This window comes from Pelophylax lessonae (genome assembly GCF_965119305.1).
Source record: "Pelophylax lessonae genome assembly, chromosome: 1".
Classification (NCBI taxonomy): domain Eukaryota; kingdom Metazoa; phylum Chordata; class Amphibia; order Anura; family Ranidae; genus Pelophylax; species Pelophylax lessonae.
Window position 1 is genome coordinate 332,757,210 of NC_138768.1, and position 19,219 is coordinate 332,776,428.

Sequence of the window (19,219 nt, forward strand, 5' to 3'; positions counted from 1 at the left end):
GCCCCAGCCCCAGCGTAATTTAGTCTATTGACATATATTGAAGAATATACTGTGTGCAGCTATACGCACGTAACCGCCGGGGCTACATGCATATAACCGCACATAATAAATTCTGCAATATGCCACTGTGCTAAATTATGCTGGAGCTTTGGCTAGCAGGCACCTTAATCAACGGCCGTGTGCAAAAGCTTATTTCAGTAAAGTTATTTTCAAACAATTTTTTAAATTTTTTTTTTATTTTGTAAAAAGGAAATCAAAGATATAAATATATATATTTTTACAGAAGTCCGGTAGAGTGCAGCAGACTGTCTGAAAGGAAACAGGCTAAAGCCCACAAGACCATCTTACAAAACTAACAGACCAGAACAAGTGTTCAAGCCACAGTGAGGAGTCTTTCAATAATTTTAAAAGGCAACCAAAACTTTCCCTTATGTTAAAAAATGGCATTTCCAGACTAAGAACTTAATTTGCAGCAACAGTGAGAGACCAAAAATTATAGCAAAGAGCCTTTGCAGAAAGACAATTTTAGCAGTATAAGAGATGGGCATCAGTGGAATTAAACAATCACCAGTGAGACAGCTGTCCTTTACTGAGGTTTCATGGAATATTTAGAAACTGTTTATTGCTTGGTTTACTTGCATCTCCAGTCTCACTGCTGCATATTCCTCCTTTTAGGTAGGTATCTCTGTAATTTTATATCCCCATGCTCCACTTGCATCAATCTGTATCGGAGTGGCCTTTGGAGCTGCAGGTACAGGATCTTCAGCCTCTTCCTCTGTGGTTGGTCCATTATTCCACATATAGCATTTATGGCACAAGTTAGGTGCCTGGCTCATGATTTTAGTCCATCTTCAGGTTTACATATATATAACGGATAAACCGAAGTGATGCTGTGAAGCTGACAGTTCCAAGCATAAGAAAGAAAACATATGCTGTTAGGAAGGAGTAACCAAAGAATTCAACACTTTGAACCACCCCTGACATGTTAGATCGACGCCAGTAGTAAAAGACGGAGTACAGAAAGATAAATGCTCCAGTGGATCCTGTGCTTAGAATTGATCGCCACCACCATCGATAATCTTCACCTGACAACTGGAAGTATGTCAATGCCACAGAAATACAGGCGCCTACACTCAGTAGAATGGCAAATACGATGAAAAGAATCCCATACAAAGTGTACTGCTCTCGACCCCAGACAGTAGCAAAGATGTAATACAGCTCCACAGAGATTGCACTGTAAAGAAACACACAATTAATGGCAAAGAAACAAAAACACAACTGTTTATGAATTAACGTGCATTTGTAAGCGCTACCCAAATTTGTGAATTAATATACTAAAAAATGTATATCACTCGCGCCTATGGGTAGGTATATTCCAACGAAAAAAACCGTAATAATTTAATAAATGTTTGAAAGTGCAGCTGCTACAGAAGACGCCATACGCATTGACGAAACGCGCGTAAGGTGGAACGCACGCTGCTTACGTCACGGATGCCTGAGTGGAAGGCAAGCCGGTATTCACCGATCTCCACTCACAGGCACCATTTCGGCTGGTGGTTTTTTACTTTTTTCATGTACTGTACACCTACCAACTTTATTAAACTTAGTTTTTACGGTAATAAACTAACTATCTGGAGCTTTTTTTTACCCTGCATACCCTGACCGGACCCTGTGGATCGAGGCTATCAAGGAGAGGGAATCCCGAGTACTGTGGTACCACAAAGCCCAGCAGTGTCTTCTTTGGCCCTGGTGGCTATAAAGCGTATACAGGTCTTAATACCATAAGGTATATAAGACCCACATCATCTGGTGAGTGTGTTCTTCTATTATCCCCCACGTTGACACCAAAAGTACCAGCATTGGATCATTGGAGGATTCAACACAGAGCAATTGCACTTTTTACTTTGGCACTCATGATTTACCTGCATTTTCACCTGAGTCACTTATGAACTTTTATTTATGGACTTTTTCTACTTGCACATTTGCACTTGAGTCACTTATGAATTAATTCATGAATTTTATTGAAAACATATATATTTTTCTGCTTTGAAATTTTACCTGATTGATTTAATCACCTATATTTAGCACCTTCCTCACCGTTAATATTGCATTAAATCTAAATATTTATTCTTTATGATTTTATTGTGACATCTACCTCAAGTATTTTAAGATTTTCTGTTATTTATCACACACTGTGTTATACGCATATATATTTATCCTTGCACACTACTCTATTAAGGTATTAGCACCAAGCACTTTAATACATCATACAGTGCCTTGCGAAAGTATTCAGCCCCCTTGAACTTTTCAAACTTTTGCCACATTTCAAGCTTCAAACATAAAGATATAAAACTGTAAATGTTTGTGAAGAAACAACAACAACAACAACAACAACAACAACAAGTGGGGCACAATCATGAAGTGGAACGAAATTTATTGGATATTTCAAAATTTAACAAATAAAAAACTGAAAAATTGGGCGTGCAAAATTATTCAGCCCCCTTAAGTTAATACTTTGTAGCGCCACCTTTTGCTGCGATTACAGCTGTAAGTCGCTTGGGGTATGTCTCTATCAGTTTAACACATCGAGAGACTGAAATTTTTGCCCATTCCTCCTTGCAAAACAGCTCGAGCTCAGTGAGGTTGGATGGAGAGCGTTTGTTAACAGCAGTTTTCAGTTCTTTCCACAGATTCTCGATTGGATTAAGGTCTGGACTTTGACTTGGCCATTCTAACACCTGGATATGTTTATTTGTGAACCATTCCATTGTAGATTTTTCTTTATGTTTTGGATCATTGTCTTGTTGGAAGACAAATCTCGGTCCCAGTCTCAGGTCTTTTGCAGATCAGGTTTTCTTCCAGAATGGTCCTGTATTTGGCTCCATCCATCTTCCCATCAATTTTAACCATCTTCCCTGTCCCTGCTGAAGAAAAGCAGGCCCAAACCATGATGCTGCCACCACCATGTTTGACAGTGGGGATGGTGTGTTCAGGGTGATGAGCTGTGTTGCTTTTACGCCAAACATAACGTTTTGCATTGTTGCCAAAAAGTTCGGTTTTGGTTTCATCTGACCAGAGCACCTTCTTCCACATGTTTGGTGTGTCTCCCAGGTGGCTTGTGGCAAACTTTAAACAACACTTTTTATTGATATCTTTAAGAAATGGCTTTCTTCTTGCCACTCTTCCATAAAGGCCAGATTTGTGCAGTATACGACTGACTGTTGTCCTATGGACAGAGTCTCCCACCTCAGCTGTAGATCTCTGCAGTTCATCCAGAGTGATCATGGGCCTCTTGGCTGCATCTCTGATCAGTCTTCTCCTTGTATGAGCTGAAAGTTTAGAGGGATGGCCAGGTCTTCGTAGATTTGCAGTGGTCTGATACTCCTTCCATTTCAATATTATCGCTTGCACAGTGCTCCTTGGGATGTTTAAAGCTTGGGAAATCTTTTTGTATCCAAATCCGGCTTTAAACTTTTTCACAACAGTATCTCGGACCTGCCTGGTGTGTTCCTTGTTCTTCATGATGCTCTCTGCACTTTAACCACTTTACGACCGCCCACATTGACACTACTGCGGCAATGTGGCACGATCCCGTCCAGCGACGTAGACCTACGTCGCTGGACTCCTCCCCCTGTAGGCGGCGCGCTCCCGCTGTTTTCAGTCACAACGGGAGTAGGGCCAGGGGAGGATCGGCAGCGATCGCCGCTGCTCTTCCCCGATCGTCGGGGAATCAAGTTTGGAGATCCGCCCGCTTGTGTAAACAGAGCGGGCGGATCTCCTAAGTGACAGGCAGGGTCAGATAGCATGGTTCAGCATAGCTGAACATGCGATCTGTCCTTGTGTCACTCAGTCACCTCCCCCCACACACGTCAGTAAGCACCAGGCATACATAAACCCCTCCCTCTCCAATAAAATTAACCCCTTCCCTGCCAGTGTCATTTTTACAGTAACAGTGCATATTTATAGCACTGATTACTGTAGTAATGTCACTAGTACCCCCAAAAGTGTCAAATGTCATTCAAGGGTCCGATCTGTCCGCCGCAATGTCGCAGTCCCGCAAAAAAAAAAAACAAAAACAAAAAAAAAAAACGCAGATCGCCGCCATTACTCGTTAAAAAAAAAAACAAAAACACCAAAAATGACAGAAATCTTTCCCTTAGTTAGTAAATGCAATAACTTTTGCACAAACCAATCAAAATACGCTTATTGTGATTTTTTTTTTACCAAACATAGGTAGCAGAAAAAAATTGGCCAAAAATTTAAAAAAAATTTGATTTTTACATTTAATTTGGGGGGAATTTCATATAAAAAAAATGTTAAAAATATTGTTATTTTTTCAAAATAAAACGCTCTTTTTTTGTTTATAGCGCAAAAAGTAAAAATCGCACAGGTGATCAAATACCACCAAAAGAAAGCTATGTTTGTGGGAAAAAAAGGACATAAATTTTGTTTGGGTACGGCGTCGCACGACTGCGCAATTGTCAGTTAAAGTCGCACAGCGCCGAATCGCAAAAAGTGGCCTGGACGTAAGACAGCAAAATCCTCCGGTGGTAAAGTGATTAAACAGACCTCTGAGACTATCACAGTGCAGGTGCATTTATACGGAGACTTGATTACACACAGGTGGATTCTATAAATCATCATTAGTCATTTAGGTCAACATTTGATCATTTAGAGATCCTCACTGAACTTCTGGAGAGAGTTTGCTGCACTGAAAGTAAAGAGGCTGAATAATTTTGCACGCCCAATTTCTCAGTTTTTTATTTGTTAACAAAGTTTGAAATATCCAATAAATTTCGTTCTACTTCATGATTGTGTCCCACTTGTTGTTGAGTCTTCACAAAAAATTACAGTTTTATATCTTTACGTTTGAAGCCTGAAATGTGGCAATAGGTCGAAAAGTTCAAGGGGGGGGCGAATACTTTCGCAAGGCACTGTATATATTTAAGGCCTACCAATCTTAAAACCCTTTGGTACTGGCAAGCCATTGTCCAGTTTTAGTTAATTTAAAGCAAGCACTATAGCTGGCCCCAATTTATTGTGGCCTTACTCTCGCTACCCAAATTTAACCCTAAAAAAACAGGACTAAAGTCTTAACAGTTTTTAAAATGAATGCATTCTCTGCATAAAAGGTAAAAAAAAAAAAAAAAACAAACACCTAGTTTGGCATAAAAAAATTGAAGGCAGCAGAGCCATAGGCTCCTGCTGTTGTCAATCAAACTCTTGAAGGGAGGAATCAGAATATTTCATGTAATTTCTTTTTGTCCCCCGACAGACATTTTAAGCCCAATTATTATTCTCCACTTAATAAGGCATCGCAAAGTACAATTCTGCATAAATACCTAAAAGGTAGGAAGCCTCCAATAGCCATGTGGACTGGCGCTGACTTATACCAAGGTTGGCGAGGGATTTCTCGAGCAATGTTCTTGGTCCGACACGGAGCCTCAAAGTTTCCTGCACTATTTTTACCAAAGATACCTCCAATTACAGTGAGAGGGAATCCAACCAGAAGCCACACAGTAAGCAACAAGAGGATTGTGGTTGCTGGAAGAGCTTGCGTTGAGCCATTGGCCCAGTGAACTGAATTTACAACACTCCAAGTGAGAAAAAATGGAGCTGAAATAGGAATGTAAAAATTTGTTTTAAAATGGGATATCACAAGCAAAACGTACATAATAAACATTTATTACAATTCAGTTGTTTTATTTAAGACGTTTATATATGTTGGTGGGCTGTTTGAATTCCCAAAATGTCCTTGATTTTATTACATCTATTTTTTTGGCAATTGTAAAACCAATGTGATATAAATAGCTTGGAGTCCTTTTATCATGTACCATAGACACAAGCAAAATAAAAACTGTACATCAAGTGTCTATGGTCTTATTCAGAATACAAAAGTATATACACACACACGATAAATATATTTTTTGCTAGAAAATTACTTAGAACCCCCTAACATAATATGAATCTATCTAACTATATATATTTATTACACAGTATCTCACAAAAGTGAGTACACCCCTCACATTTTTGTAAATATTTTAATATACCTTTTCGTGTGACAACACTCAAGAAATGACGCTTTGCTACAATGTAAAGTAGTGAGTGTACAGCTTGTATAACTGTGTAAATTTGCTGTCCCCTCAAAATAACTCATCACACAGCCCTTTATGTCTAAACCACAGGCAACAAAAGTGAGTACACCCCTATGTGACAATGTCCAAATTGGGCCCAAAGTGTCAATATTTTGTGTGGCCACCATTATTTTCCAGCACTGCTTTAACCCTCTTGGGCATGGAGTTCACCAGAGCTTCACAGGTTGCCACTGGAGTCCTCTTCCACTCCTCCATGACGACATCACAGAGCTGGTGGATGTTAGAGACCTTGCGCCCCTCCACCTTCTGTTTGAGGATGCCCCACAGACGCTCAATAGGGTTTAGGTCTGGAGACATGCTTGGCCAATCCATCACCTTTACCCTTAGCCTCTTTAGCAAGGCAGTGGTCATCTTGGAGGGTTGTTCGGGATCGTTATCATGTTGGAATACTGCCCTGCGGCCCAATCTCTGAAAGGAAGGGATCATGCTCTGCTTCAGTATGTCACAGTACATGTTGGCATTCATGGTTCCCTCAATTAAATGTAGCTCCCCAGTGCCAGCAGCACTCATGCAGCCCCTGACCATGACACTCCCACCACAATGCTTGACTATAGGCAAGACACACTTGTCTTTGTACTCCTCACCTAGTTGTTGCCACGCAAGCTTGACACCATCTGAACCAAAGAAGTTTATCTTGGTCTCATCAGACCACAGGACATGGTTTCAGTAATCCATGTCCTTAGTTTGCTTGTCTTCAGCAAACTGTTTTCAGGCTTTCTTGTGCATCATCTTTAGAAGAGGCTTTCTTCTGTGATGACAGCCATGTAGACCAATTTGATGCAGTTTGCGGTGTATGGTCTGAGCACTGACCCCCCCCCCCCCCACACCCCTTCAACCTCTGCAGCAAAGCTTGCAGTACTCATACATCTATTTCACAAAGACAACCTCTGGATATGGCGCTGAGCACGTGCACTCAACTTCTTTGGTCAACCATGGCGAGGCCTGTTCTGAGTAGAACCTGTCCTGTTGAACTGCTGTATGGTCTTGGCCACCATGATGCAGCTCAGTTTCAGGGTCTTGGCAATCTTCCTATAGCCTAGGCCATCTTTAGGTAAAGCAACAATTCTTTTTTTCAGATCCTCAAAGAGTTATTTGCCATGAGGTGCCATGTTGAACTTCCAGTGACCAGTATGAGAGAGTGAGAGCGATAACACCAAATTTTACACACCTGCTCCCCATTCACAACTTAGACCTTGTAACACTAACGAGTCACATGACACCGGAGAGGGAAAATGGCTAATTGGGCCCAGTATGGACATTTTAACTTAGGGGTGTACTCACTTTTGTTGCCAGTGGTTTAGACATTAATGGCTGTGCGTGGAGTTGTTTTTAGGGGACAGCAAATTTACACTGTTATACAAGCTGTACACTCACTACTTTACATTGTAGCAAAGTATCATTTCTTCAGTGTTGTCACATAAAAAGATATAATAAAATATTTACAAAAAATTTGAAGGGTGTACTCACTTTTGTGAAATATTGTATATCTTCCACCTCCGTGTATAAGGGATACGTTTATGCAAAAGCGTTCAGAAAAACCTACAGTCCATGCCCAGGACACAACGCTTTTAAGGAATTAGGAGCTAGACCCTCAGATGTTATCCCATGCGACCACTGCTAACTATTTGAAGAATGCTGGGAATTGTTATCTGCCCATTATATATATATATATATATATATATATACATTTATATTAGGTTAGGGGGTTCTAAGTAATTTTCTAGCAAAAAATACTGATTTATACTTGTAAACAACAAATGTCAAAAAAAATTCTGGTCAGCAAGTGGCTAATCTGATGGATTGTTAAGAGCTCTGTGAATAAAGTTTTAAAGCAAGTACAAAAGCACGTACGAACTAGTGTTCCTCCCTTCTATAGGCAAGAACAATAGTTCATACCATTTCTCTACTTGTGTGAAGTGGATGTCCAGCTTTCTGCACCAGCCAGCACTGAGATGGGGCTTTAAAAAGTACATATTAATGACTAACGTCATTAAGGTTAAAAGAGTTTATAAAATAAAAAAAATAGGTGGTTTAAAAATCACCAAGAGAAGCAATTCTCAAAAAGAAAACAGCCAATAGAAGAGAGCCCAATGAGTGGTCCATGTGCAGCTCAGTGAATCAAGTGAATCAAATGGCCTACAGACATAAAAATTTAGTTAGGGCAATCAGCAGCCCTCACATATCTGGTGATATTAGCAATCGGGTAAGCTGGAAACCTGTCTCAACAGCTTATCTGGGATCAGTAGCATGTTCTTTTCTCTTGAGGATGGCACGTTGTTTAAGTCTATTGCAAGCTCATAGCCACTGTTAGTGCTTGTATGGCAATGTTACTATATGTTGCTATATAAGAGTACATTAACAAAAATATATGAAAGTGTTTTACCTGAAAAAAGGCTGGTAGTAAGTACTATGTTCCAAACCCAACGATCTCCACCCAGCTGTCTATAGAAATTACTGGACACATAGCCAGAAATACAGCAAGTGAGTGCGTAAAGTAGTATAGCAGCAGAATTTATAGCACCATGTCTGTGCACATTAAACATTCCCAGAAGAACCATTACTATGATACCTATGGGAAAAGAGGTATTCGTTAATGGCTGAAAAAAGAAAAAAACATTTAAAAAAAATGCGATTTGAATGCCTTCAGCTATTACCTGTTCCAAGTGCAAGGAATTGGGAACCTACTCCAAGTATGGCACACAATAGACTTCTATGTGGGGGGAAGCGGAAAACATCTGTGTGAATGATCTTCCATCCATTGTCACCTTGTTCCATGTCATCCGTCCCTTCCTCATCTAGATTGTACCTTGCCAGATCACTTTTGAGAACACGCATGAGAATGATCACCACAAAACCCAAAAGCAAAAAGACTAATACCATGGAATTAATGATAGAGAGCCAATGAATCTCCAGACTTTTTGGAAAGAAACTGGTGTCCCTGAGACGGTCCCCACGCCTTTCATAAGTCACAGTGGTTGGGAACCAACGTACACTATATGTGTGGGTCAAGCTAAGAGGCTCTCTGACATCATCTAAGCTAAAAGGCTTCACATCTCGAACACTAACATTGGCAAATATTATACGGTCCTCATTATACTCAATGTTGAAGTCCAAGTGAGACCACAAGCCAATTTTATGAGTGTGTGGCAAGAAGCCACTTTCCTCCATGTAGCCTACAAAGCCACGGATCGGTATGTCATCCAGCACAAACTCGAAATAGTAAAGTTCTTCAATGGCTTGACGAAGTTCCTCTACCTTAAAAAGGAACAAAACAGAACACCATAAGACAAAAAGAACATTTCCATACATCGAACATCAATTTACATAGGACAAAGTAAGAATAATATATGTACTGTAAATGGGTAGGGGTATGGTACCCAGAGAAGGAGTTCCTTTTATTTTAAAATGTTAACAAAATTCTAGGCCACAGATAACGACATATGTAAATCGGTTGATGTGGTACAGGAAGATTGAAATTCATACCAAGCAAACTTCATTCAGTCAAGTTTTTCTTCAATATTTGTATACAAAGACGGTTTACCTCATATCCTGAAGTAAATGACCCACTCAAGAAAGACCTACCAAACATAAATCTTGGGTTGGAAGGGTGAACGACAGCGGACATTACTTGTACTTCTAATTAGCTATACTTCTGAGGAAACCTAAACCTTAAAGTGATAATGAAGGCTTTCTTTAAAAAAAAAAAAAAAACCCAACCACCATGTCATACTCACCTGATCTGTGCAGTGGTTTCGCACAGAGCAGCCCGATCCGACTCTTCTCGGGTCCCTTGTTGGCGCTCCTGGCCCCTTCCTCCTGCTGAGTGCCCCCACAGCAATGGAGCTTGCAATGGAGGCAACCAAGCAGGCTCGTTCCGAAGCCACGGCTCTACGTGTCTATTCACACACAGAGCCACGGCTCGGCCCCACCACCTCCCTTCCATTGGCTCACTGACTGAGTGGCACATACCCTGCTGCTGTCGCAGCCAATTAGGAGGGGGGAGTCCCTGGAGAACTGAGGCTCTCGTGTACATCTCTGGATCGAGATAGGGCCCAGGTAAGTTTTGGGGGACGCTGGGGGAACTGCCGGACACAGAGGGTTTTTTACCTTCATGCATAGAATGCATGAAGGTAAAAAAAACCTTAAACCTTTAGAAACACTTTAAAAAGGAGAAGTGAGGGATTCTTAAAAAAAAAAAAAAAAAAAAAAAGGGATTCTAAAAATACAAACTTACCTACCGTATGCAGTATTGGTGCAATGCTGAAGCTGTCCCCTGCCGCCTCTACGCCTGAGAACTGAGAGATCATGTGACCGCTGATCACTCAGCTCTCGAGCCTGCTTTGAGCAGAGAATGGTGAAAATCAAATCACCGCTCTTTGTTTTGCCCTTCCAGTGCTCACTGGAGCTCCAGGCTGGAGAAGGGATGGGAGCTGCTGCGCTGAGAGACTGAGCCAGCTGCCAGTCAGGAATCCAGGTGGATCCCAACATTGCTGCTGCGATCCTCTTAAGACACCAAAGCGGCTCTGTGAAATCAGCCAACATCGGATTTTAGCCTGCTTCCAGCCGACTCTGGGTCACAGGAGAGCAAATGTAAGTGCACTCCTGTGACCCACATGGGAAGTGTGACAAAAAGAGCTTTGGCCATACTTCTCTTTTAAATATGAAGCTTAGGTATGCATATTTTTGCAGAGGTACACTGATCCAATTTGGAACTATGCTAAGTATGCATGTGACATCCCCTCCCTGCCTCCCCACCTTGTCAAAACAGAGTATACTTTGCATTGATTGAGAAAATGCAAAGTTTTCTCAAAGGCTCCATTCACAACTAAGCGTATAGTTTTCAGGCGTTCTTTTGCAGGCGTTTGGAAGCAGGCATTGACTTGTGACCAAAAACACTTGTAATCTGTCAACAAAAAAGCTCATGTACTTTGTTAAGCTTCAGGTGTTTTGCTTCAGGCTACAAAACGCTCAGATGTGAACAGAGGCCATTGAAATGAATGGGATTTTGTTTGTTGGGCATTTTGGAACTTCAGAGAGGAGTGTTTTACGAGGTGCAAAACGTTCAGGTGTGAACTTAATGATGCCCGTGCAAGGCAGCTGCTCGGTATGACCCCCCCCCCCCCCCCCCCGGAGCTAGCGGTGATCACTGTAGTAACAGTGGGGTTGATTTATTAAAACTGGAGAGTGCAAAATTTGGTGCAGCTCTGCATAGAAACCAAATCAACTTCCAGGATTTTTTTTTAAAGGTTAAGTGAACAAGCTGAAGTTAGAAACTGATGGGCTACTATGCAGAGCTGCACCAGATTTTGCAGATTTTTTAGTGATCCCTGGGTTTTCCAGGTAGGACACAAGGTGGCCCAATGTAACTGTTGTATTGTATTGTATTTTGACAATATTTAACAAAAACTACTACTACTACTACTTACTGTCCATGATACTTTATTTGCATGAACATCCAATTTTTCAGGACAAGCTTTCGAGTTGTACCCCTTTCTTCAAGGTCCAAGCAGTGCGAATACACAAAGTTTTAGCAGAATGTTAAAGAGTAACTTCACTTATGTTCAGAATGATTTTAATGAAGAAATAGCCGTTTGTTTGCATGTGTGTCTATGTGGAAAATGAATCTAGTAGGAGCGATTTCATACTTATCAATCAGCTGCTGGACCTGCAGGGCTCGAATGCAGAAATTGGCAGAGTCTCCATCTCTTTAGACGGGATTTCACTTTGGAAGTATCTCACCAAAAAACTGGATTTTTGTTTTACTGTAAAATCATTTTCTCTGAGGTTCACTGACAGACACAGCTTCAATTCTTCAGACCATTGGGTATTATGCTGTCTCTCTTCAGGAGTAGAACTAGGTGGAAACCTTTTTGGTTACGCCCCTGGGGCAGTCCCAGAGGGTATACCATCACTTCCTGCTGTAGGACTCCAGTTTGTAACAAGCAGTGTCAGAAGAACAAATAACTCAACCCCAAAAGAGGGGCGGGTGCTGCGTCTGTCATTTAACCTCAGAGAAAAGGATTTTACGGTTAAGACAAAAATCCAGTTGTTTTCTCTTTCGTTCACTGACAGACACAGCTTCAATTCTTCAGGCCATTGGGATGTCCCAAAGCAGTGTCAACATGAGGGGTGGGGAAAAAAAAAAACACAGCAAATGCAGAATTCCCAACAAGGCTAAACATAGCCAACCAGGTAACAACAGGAGCTCAACTAGGAACAACTGGAGCTCACCACCAAGAAAAATTTTCACTCAAGAAGCAGAAGCTTCCGCAACCACAGCCTGCAGAACTTTGCCGCCAAACACCACATCCGAAGATTCAAGTACATCCACCTTATAAAATTTTGTGATTGTGTGTACAAACGACCACTTAGCCGCCTTGCACACCTGAACCACTGACGCCTGACGGGAGGCACTAAGCGCCCTCGTAGAATGCACTTTAACAGGGAAAGGAGGAACCTGACCCTTAATGGAGGAGGCCTGCACCACCGTCTGCCTGATCCACTTAACCACTTGCCGACTGCCCACAGTATATTTACTGCGGCAGTCAGCCCCTCCTGGGAAAAGCGACGTAGTACTACGTCGCTCGCCCAGGAGCCTGCAGGGGACGGGCGCACGCCGCCGGAGGCGCGCTCCCGTCCCCGCGCTCCCGTCCCCGCTCGTTCATGGCCTTCCCCGCATGTGTGACCGGCGGCTCCGATGTCTGCTGGCCACTCGCGATCTCCCGCTGGAGAGGGAGAAAGGCAGGCGGGTGATGTAAACAAAGCCGCCTGTCATTCTCCCTGGTGTAACTGCAGAGATCATTCAATCCTGCTATGTAGGATCGTATGTCTCTGTGGTTACATCACAAGCCACGCCCCTTTACAGTTAGAATCACGCTCCTAGGGACACACTTAACCCCTTGATCACTAATAAAGTTAACCCCTTCCCTGCCAGTGTCATTTTTACAGTACAAGTGCATATGTATAGCACCGTATACTGTAGTAATGTCACTGGTCCCCCCAAAAGTGTCAAAAATGTTTGTCAGGGGTCCAATCTGTCCACCGCAATGTTGCAGTCCCGCAAAAAAAAAAAAAAAAAAAAAAAATCGCAGATCGCCGCCATTACTAGTTAAAAAAAAAAAAACAATAAAAATGACATAAATCTTCCACTTAGTTATTAAAGGCAATAACTTTTGCGCAAACCAATCAAAATACACTTATTGTGATCTTTTTTACCAAAAATATGTAGCAGAAAAGAAATTGGCCTAAAATGTTAGAAAATTTTGATTTTTACTTTTTTTTTTCATATAAAAAATGTGAAAAATATTGTTATTTTTTCAAAATGGACGCTCTTTTATTGTTTATAGCGCAAAAAATAAAAATCGCACAGGTGATCAAATACCACCAAAAGAAAGCTCTGTTTGTGGGAAAAAAAGGACGTCAATTTAATTTGGGTACAGCATCGCACGACCGCGCAATTGTCTGTTAAAGTCACGCAGTGCCAAATTGCAAAATAGGGCCTGGTCTTTGAGCAGCCAAATCCTCCAGGGCTTAAGTGGTTAAAAATGGTCGTAGCAGATGCAGCCTGCCCCTCACGAGGTCCATCCATAAAAACAAACAAAGATTCAGATTTCCTAATCGGTTCAGTCACTGCCAGATACACCCGAATCGCCCTTACCACATCTAAATAATGCAAGGCAAGTTCCTTAGGATGTTTCGGCTTAGGACATAGGGATGGTAACACAATGTCTTCATTCAAATGAAACCTCGAGACAACCTTAGGAAGGAACGCCTGACAGGATCCCAACACCAATTTGTCCCTATGAATCACAAAGTAAGGCGACCGACAGGACAACAACGCAGCCAACTCCAACACGCGACGTGTGGAAGTAATAGCTACTAAGAAAACCACCTTCTGCGACAGAGTGAGCAGAGGAATTTCTCAAATATTTTCAAAGGGAGGACTTTAAAGCACCGAGAAAACCAAATTGAGATCCCAGGGATCGCACCGGAGGAGTCAGATGGCAAACTCCCTGTACAAAAGTGTGAACCAAGGACTTCCTTGAAAATTTCTTCTCCAGCACTGCCATCTCAGGTGTGGGCAGCTGAAGCCGCAGCGTCCCTCTTCGTGTCCTCTTCCGTGACGTCGGAGTCCCACAATGCACTGCACTGGCCCCGCGCGTCACTTCTGATGCAGGCGCGGCATTCCTGCACAGCTTCTGGGCATGCCCAGAAGCTGTTTAGCAGTGAATGCCGCGCCTGCACCGGAAGTGACGAGCGGGGCCGGTGCAGGCGCATCGATTCCTGGGAGCGATGACGTTCAGCTCCCAGGAATCATCGCAAACCGGAAGTGACGGCGCGGGCCGCGGCCGCAGAGGGAGGAAGTGGAAGGAAGGTGAGTATATTTTCTTCTATAATAAGGTAAGTGACCAAAAATAAAAAAAAATAAATAAAAAAAAAAAAAAAAAAAAATCGGCATTATCCATTTCTCTTTCAGGTTGTCCTAAGCAAGCGGATAGCCCAAAATCAAGTTTTTCGATTTTGGGGCTGGAACTCCGCTTTAATGATATCTTCCATAGAGGCACCAAACACACGGTCACCTACAAAAGGAATATCAGTACTTTTTTAGAAGTCTGGTCAGCTGACCAGTACTTCAACCAGATCATGCGGCGAAAGATCACTGCCGTTACAGAAACCCTGCAGGCCACGGGGGCCGCATCCAGGGATGCATCACAAATATACTGTAACCCTTGGATCAACTGATCCACCAGGCCCAACAGCTCAGAAGGGTGTTGACTCCCCTCCAAATCCTGGCAAAAAATCTTAGCCCATTCCGTTAAGGTCTGGGATACCAAGGTGATAGCAAACACCAGTCTTAAAATTGAACCTGCCATGTTGAAAAGGTACCGGACCAGAGCCTCAGCTGTTCTGTCCACGGGGTCCTTTAAAGACGGGGGAATCTTCCACCGGCAAAAGTGTGGCCTTATTTAGCCTGGAAACCTGAGAGTGCACCAACGGTGGAACTTTTAGTTTCTTCAGTAGAGACTCCTCAAAAGGGATATCTCCTAGCAAAACGCTTAGGAATACCAACCAATGCGTTTTGGGGGAACCCCACTGACTAGTAACAATCTCGTCAAAATAGGCAGGAAAGGGAAACTCCTTGGTCACCTTGGAAGATTTGCTGGTGCCAAATTGCACTGGCGTCCCTGACTCAGCAGTAGCGGAGTCCTCCAACTTTAAAGTTTCTCACACTGATACAATCAGAGCCTCCATTAGCACTTTTTCATGCGTGGCTGCAGAGGAGGAGGACTCACTATTACAGCACTTAGCGTGCGTAGACGCAGACCCAGTGGGCTGACTCTCGTCCGCGGCGGCCAAATCCACCTCAGAATCTGAGGAAGCAGATGATACAGGTAAAGGTGGGGGGCGCTTCTTGCCAGGTCTCCTTTGCAGGGTCATATCTACTTTGGCTACTAGCAACTGCAGGGCTGCCATCATGGCCCCCAGGGCAGACTAAGACCCAGAGGGTCCTGCAACTTCTAGGAATGGATCGGGTGGTGAAACGTGCTCCATAGGCTCCATGACCATAAAGGGTTAAACGGAGCCACACTGCTCAGCAAAGAGGTTTTTTATTTTTTTCCAAAAACAGGAGGCCCCTCCCCCTGTGCATCGCTGGAGCACCACAAGAATCAGCGCACCCTCGGCACTGTATACACCAGAGTTAGGCTATATATAACCTCAGAGACTCACCACCCAATTGCCAAAACCATCTGCCACACTACAGGAAGGGGAAGAGGAAATGCTTACTTGACACTAGAGGCCCCTGCAGCCTCAGCACTGCATCAGACTACAGGAAAATGGCCGCCATTGAAACTACGGGGAAACAAAAAATATGGCCGCCAGACTGCACAAACATGACCGCCACAGCCGGGAATACAGAGACCACGGCAAAATGGCGGCACCGCACGGCGCTGCATGGGACCCTGGACCCCAGGGAAAAGTTCACAGACCCCAGGAGACCCCCCCCCCTGCAAGCACCCAGGTACGGACACCCCATACAGGGGGCCAACAGCGGCATCACCCACCGCTCCTCCAGCCCAGCACCATGCAGCCCCCATACCCAATTTCACCCATGCCCCCAAAAAAGGGGACCGGGGGGGGGGCCCCGCTAAAGGAGAAGGGGCAAGCACAAGGGGGTGGAAGGACACAGGAGGGGGGGCCATCCCAGGGGGGGCTCGACCACCCCAGCATATCCGCAGGAAAGGAGGGGGGACACTACTCACCATACCATGGTCACCAGGTGGGCACCACTCCCAGCAGTCCACCGCACCATATCGGAATGGGGGTGCCGCGGCCTGAGGTACACTGTGACTTTGGTCGTGACTGTTGTCGTGACCAGGGCTATGCAATCTCACCAGGTGTTTCACTCGCTGGTCAGCCCCCATCCAGTGGGGCTATGACACAGCCAACCTAGCGCGGAGCTAATAATTGGGTCACGCTCGTAGGCCGGACTGGGAAGACCGTAATGATCTAGGATATCCAGCTGTTGATTGTAGATCTCACAGGATCAGTTGATTGTAATTCACACAGGAACAAAAACAATAAAGAAAAAAGTAAAAAATTCCATTTAAATAAGAAAAAATGCCAGGACCACAGATCCCAGCAGAGAGCCAGGTCCTTACTCCTGACTAGGCAGAAAAAACTGGAGTTCTACAGCAGGAAGTGATGGTATACCCTATGGGACTGCCCCCCAGGGGCGTAAACAAAAAGGTTTCCAACTAGTCCTACTCCTGAAGAGAGAGAGAGCATAATACTCAATGGTCTAAGGAATTGAAGCTGTGTCTGAACGAAAGAGAAATTACATTTTTGTTGCAGGGGATGACAAAACTCTGATCTGTATCTTAGTGTAGACTTCTGGGAAAATCAGTAAACCAATCACACAAGCAGGAAAAACAAGATTTTTGTAAGATTTTACCTTAAAATCTTTTTCTCAGAAGTCCATCTCCATATCAGAGGGGCGGGTGCTGCGTCTGTCAATGGACTTCAGAGAAAAAGATTTTACGGTAAGATCTTACAAAAATCTTGTTTTCTCCATTGTCCATCGACAGCCTCCATCTTCATTAGCTGAATGGGACGTCCCAAAGCAGTGTAGGCATGAGGGGTGGGAAGAACTCAACCAGAAAGTAACGTAAACTCCAAATGCTAAACATCGCGCACTGGGTAACATGAAGCGCACTGGGTAACATGAAGCTCAACCAACAACAGGAGCTCACCCAGGTAGAGATGCCCCTAAGAAAAACAAAAACATTCTCTTACGAAACAGCAGTCTGCAAAACCTTGCGCCTAAAAAGAGGCATCCGAAGATGCCAACAAATCCACCTCGTAGAATTTTGTAAAGGTGTGCACAGACGACCAAGTCCCTGCCTTACAAACTTGTACAACAGAGGCCTGATGGCGAAAAGCCCAAAAGGCACACAGCGCTCTAGTAGAATGCACCTTCACAGGGAAAGGAGGAACCTGACCCTTGAGTGAATAAGCCTGAACAACGGTCTGCCTGATCCACCTCGAAAATGGTCGCAGTAGATGCAGCCAAACCTTTGGGAGGACCATTCGAGAGTCTGATTTTCTAAGGACTCAGTAACCGTCAGTAACCGTCAGAAACTCTTATCATCCGAACCACATCCAAAGAGTGCAAGGCAAATTCTTTGGGATGCTTAGGCTTAGGACATAAAGAAGGCAACACAATGTCTTCATTAAGATGAAAATCCGACACCACCTTAGGGAGAAAAGACAGATTAGGTCGGAGAACCACTTTATCCCTGTGGACCACCAAATAAGGTGAACGACAGGACAGCGCCGCTAACTCAGATACTCTGCGAGCAGAAGTAATAACCACTAGGAAGGCAACCTTCTGACAATGAAAGCAGAGAAATCTCCCTAATGTTCTCAAAAGGAGGCTTTTGAAGAACAGACAAAACCAGATCAAGATCCCACAGAGGTAACGGAGATCTCAGAGGCGCCAGATGACGCACCCCCTGAATAAAAGTGCAAATCAGGTTTTTAGTAGCCAATGGACGTTGGAAGTAAATAGCCAAGGCCGACACCTGACCCTTGATAGTGCCCAACGCCAGGTGCTGCTCAACCCCTGTTTGTAAAAAGGCCAAAACCCTAGCTATAGAAAACAAGCGAGGGTGCAGCTGCAGAGGTTCACACCGTGAAATGTAAGATTTCCACGTATGATGATAGTGTAATGGACCCCCAATACTTCGACCAAGTATTTCCATCTGAGGTCTCCCGAATCCCACGTGATGCAGTGACTATGGCCCCCAATCCCCCCCCCCCAAACATCAGCCTAAGCTCGATGAAGGGTAAAAACAAAGACTCTTTTTCCAACAACTCACTTCCAATATATACAGTCTTAGGTGCTTGATAACATCATGCAAATGCATTGTATACAGAACATAATTAACATACCTGGCCATCTGGATAGAAACAATAGGCTCAGACAGGATTAGCATTATCATAATTGACTCAACAAACAACAAGCCCAAAACATAGCCAAATACGCATTCCTAGCAGTGTGAGCACACTAAACAGATCCTAAACAGAAGACATAGGCTCGCAGACTGCCCGTCTCCATTTTCAACACACCTTATTATAAGTGTCCATTCACACCCCCCCCAGTATACCATAGCTGAGTCTTATGTCATTAGCATCTGTTTAGTCTCTCATTGTTGGTTGTAGGCAGCTCAGCTTAGGCCTACAGTCTGTGTCGCTTGGGGTGACAGGGACTTGAATTCAAAGTAACAGTACTCCAAGGGTCCCCCAGCATACACCCCCACACAGAGCCGCGCTCCCCTAGAAGCCAGGGCCCTTAGTCCGTGGGCAGGAGGCTGGCCTCCACACTCCTCCAGTAGCCTGTGGCGAACGTCCCAGCAAAAGGGCGTTCGTCACAGATAGATCTTCCTAAATGTTGACTTCCTGGCCTTCAAGAGGGTAGGAAATCACCGAGTCAGAAAGGCCTCTATCCCTCAACACCTTGCTTTCAACAGCCAAGCCGTTAAAGCCAGCGACCATAAAGCAGG

At 43.8% G+C, this 19,219-nt stretch overlaps 1 protein-coding gene across 2 annotated transcripts in view; it reads right to left on the reverse strand.

Moving 5' to 3' along the window:
- Positions 1 to 220: 220 nt before the first annotated feature.
- TM9SF1 (transmembrane 9 superfamily member 1) overlaps positions 221 to 19,219 on the reverse strand; it is a 43,403-nt gene continuing 24,404 nt past the window's right edge. For both annotated transcript variants that reach the window (XM_082265733.1, XM_082265734.1), the window contains exons 4-7: positions 8,810 to 9,410; positions 8,539 to 8,724; positions 5,343 to 5,616; positions 221 to 1,234 (exon numbers count right to left, since the gene is read on the reverse strand). In XM_082265733.1, coding sequence (XP_082121859.1) covers positions 841 to 1,234; positions 5,343 to 5,616; positions 8,539 to 8,724; positions 8,810 to 9,410 — 1,455 coding nt within the window. In that variant the 3' untranslated portion in view covers positions 221 to 840. The remainder of the gene's footprint in view (positions 1,235 to 5,342; positions 5,617 to 8,538; positions 8,725 to 8,809; positions 9,411 to 19,219) is intronic.